Below are 3,407 nucleotides of genomic sequence, written 5' to 3'. Positions count from 1 at the left end.
AGATCTACACACAGATGTGCGCAGAGAAGAGACCTTTAACTTGCTATTTGCGATTGCACAAAAATCAATTTCCCTTCCCAGAACAGCAGCCTCTTTCTCCTGATACCTTCGACCTCCTTTCACCCCTGACAGCAAAGGTGTTTCCCACACAAGAAAGCAAAGTAATATGAATAAGAGATTTTTGTTTCCCTAGCTCAGTGTTTTCCACCAAGCTTTCCAGTATTTGATTGAATTTTGAGACTGCTTCCAAATAATCCCAGGTTTCTGGAGGCTGTGGGGATAATAGATCAACTCCAGCTGTATTTGCCCCAGAGGGCTTTACAGGACAGCTGACTTTGGGAAACCCTACTACGATAGTCTCTGATCTTTGCCTCTTGGGCCCACTTGCCTTGCTAGGACTCTTTTAGGAAGTTAGGAACAAAGTTTTGCCTCTTAGAACATGTAACACAGACTTTGGAGGGAAGGAGAAGACAGATGCCAAAGCTGCTGCTTTCCACTGCTGGAGATTTGGAAGACTCTGAAGGAGGACCAGCCAGGAGGGTTCAGCCCCTTGGTTGGCTTCCTGTATCAGACTGATGCAGAAGCTTTACTCAGAATGTCCGTCCTCAGGGCAACTGTGTTTTTACTTCGAGAATCTACCTCTTGGTCTCTGAAGTCTATTCCCCCAACTGCAGGAGAAATATCTTAGATCTACATTTGAAAAAGATCTCAGGGAGTAAACCCTTCATTTTACAGATGAGAAAACTGAGGCTCATGGAGGTCAGTGGCCTGCCCCAGGTCACAAAAGTAGTAAATGGCGGAGGCAGAATTTGAACTCAGGTCTTCTTGACTGGATAGCCAATAAACTGTTTCACCTCTCAACAGGAAGAGAGAATGAAAGTCATAAAGGAGCCACAGAGAGGTGTATTGGATAGAGAGGGTGGGAAAGGGAGCAAGTGACACGATTTTTTTTCCCTTTTTGGATGAGATCTGTGATTTCATTGGCATAAGGAATTCCTTATGAAAAAATGCCCACTACTAAAGCAAATTGGCATCTGCTCTGTAACTTAAATTCCTAGAGCTGTAGTTCTTAACCTTTTTTTTTTATTCAAAGACCCTGTTAGTAACCTGGTGAAACCTATAGACCCCTTCTCAGAATAATGTTTTTAAAAGCATAAAATAAAATACTTAGGATTACAAAGAAAACCATTTATACTGAAATAATATTACCAAAATATTTTTTTTAAAAGAAGTTCATAGACTCGAAGGTTAAGACCTCAGGTCTTAGAAAGACACTTGAAGCATTGAAAGGTTAAGTGATTTGCCAAAGGTCACAAAGCCAGTATGTGTCAAAGGCTGAACTTGAATTCAGGGCTTCCTGACTCTGAGGGCAGCTCTGTATCCAATATGCCACATTTCCTCTTTTTGACAAGAATATAATTAAATAATATTGAAAGGGGGAAAAAGAATTTGATACCACCTTGAAGTTTCAGGTGCTGGCTCAAAGTGCTGGACCTTTGATGAAGCCCGTCATTAGGGCCCCTGCATTCCAAATTAATCACATGGGATCTCCCCCCAATAGATTCACCAGCAATGACAGCCCAGAGACATCAAGGTCAGGCCTAGTGTTTGGCAACGACTTAGCCAAACATGATTGCAGTCTGATCTTCTCATTCTTAACCTTGGAAGCCATCCGACTTGAGGAGATTCTTCATTCCCATTTCCATAGTGCCTGTAATTGGAGCATCCTTATCCCACAAGCAGAGTGAGGCCACAAGGTGACACTATATTGTAGACTGTTTCCCCCTCCTCAGCTAGCCAAGCACATTTCAACTCCTATTGTTTGCCTTTGCACACAGAAAGGAAGTGACAGCCAGATTTATTATCCAAGGAAAAAGATGACCAATTGATTTTTTCAGATTTGGAGCACCAGTCTATGTGCCAGGGCCACTGGGTCTTGAGAAGCAATTGTTAATTAGGAGGTTAATGGTAGAGATGCTGAATTCAGCTGAACCCACTTCCAAAGGGGTAGGAGCTTTGACCACACTTGGTCCTCTGTGTCCCTTACCCCCCCCCCAAGCTTCATCTTCCCCAGCTGGCATGGAAGCTGGGCCTGCACAAAGATACTCACAGCCAGCCCTGCCTTCCACAAGATGTGCTTGCTCTCTTCCCCCATCAGCAGCAATCAGCTCTGCTGATTCAAGACAATGCTAGAAATTAAGGTCCTCCAGCATGAGCTTAATTGTCAATCTGGAGAGATGATGATTTTAAGCAAATACTGGATTATCCCCAAGACATTAACTGAGGTATAGCAGTTGTTTAATTACATCACTTCCATTCCTCCATAAATATAGTTTGCAGAATCAATGGGAGATGGTTCAGCTGTCTTCAATCCAGGGATTTGCATGGAGTAAGACAGCTATTGATCTTCAAATAATCCACTATCCAGCTACTAAATCCTCACATCTGCTAAAGCTTCAGACTGTATACCAGAGGTTCCCTAGGCTGCCTTATGCAGATAACAATGTGGCTGTAGCTCTTCTAGTACAGTCGTTTTGTTTGTTTTTCTATTGTGTCCAATGCTTCATGAGCCCATTTGGGTTTCTTGGAAAAGATACTGGAGTGGTTTGCCATTCCTTCTCCAGTTCATTTTACAGATGAGGAAACTGAGGCAAAAAAGCTTAAATGACTTGCCCAGGATGACACAACTAGTAAGTATCTGAGGCAGGATTTGTCTTCCTGACTCCAGGCCCAGTGTTTTATCCACTTCACCACCTAACTGACCAGTTCTTCCAGTAGAAATGCCCTAATATGGCTGTTATTATATATAATTATATATTATATTATATTATATTTAATAATAATATAATACATCATATATTATAATATGTAATCCTGTTACTCAGGACTCCCTCTAAATTTCTAGATGGCAAGCAGTTTACTGCAGTGGCCTTTGATGACTCTAGAAGAGAGAATGAGGCTGACAACTTTGTGCAACTCACTTAAATCCAATTCATACACAAGTCAAAACATCACCCTGTGATATCATTGGCCCTCTTGGAAAAACGAAGGATGAGGGCATCTAGATGAAGCAGTGGATAGAGCACTGGCACTGGATTCAGGAGGACCTGAGTTTAAATCCAACCTCAGACACATAACACTTACTAGCTGTGTTACCCTGGACAAGTCACTTAACCCCATTGCCTAGCCAAAACAAAAAAAAACAAACAAAAAAAAGGGGGGAGATGAATAACAACAATAGGCTTAAGGAGGGTCCAGAGTCCAGGGAAATTAGCCATCAGGGTTTTAGGTCAATGGACAAAAGAACCCAAACAAAGGGTACAGGATAATGAGAGCAAGGATACAAGAGTAGAGCTTCATACTAAGTCAACAGGATCGATTGAGCAGTTCTCTTTAACTGGGGATCC

The 3,407-nt window shown here is 42.1% G+C and overlaps 1 protein-coding gene across 1 annotated transcript in view; it reads left to right on the top strand.

The window, feature by feature from the left end:
* Nucleotides 1-2,200, top strand: part of LOC114046211 (E3 ubiquitin-protein ligase SH3RF3-like) — a 515,095-nt gene extending 512,895 nt beyond the window's left edge. The window contains exon 8 of the mRNA XM_027866460.1: nucleotides 2,075-2,200. Coding sequence (XP_027722261.1) covers nucleotides 2,075-2,200 — 126 coding nt within the window. The remainder of the gene's footprint in view (nucleotides 1-2,074) is intronic.
* The last annotated feature ends 1,207 nt before the right edge of the window (nucleotides 2,201-3,407 follow it).

This window comes from Vombatus ursinus, unplaced genomic scaffold (genome assembly GCF_900497805.2).
Source record: "Vombatus ursinus unplaced genomic scaffold, bare-nosed wombat genome assembly UNPS02014781.1, whole genome shotgun sequence".
NCBI lineage: Eukaryota > Metazoa > Chordata > Mammalia > Diprotodontia > Vombatidae > Vombatus > Vombatus ursinus.
This window is presented reverse-complemented; position numbering and strand designations above follow the sequence as displayed.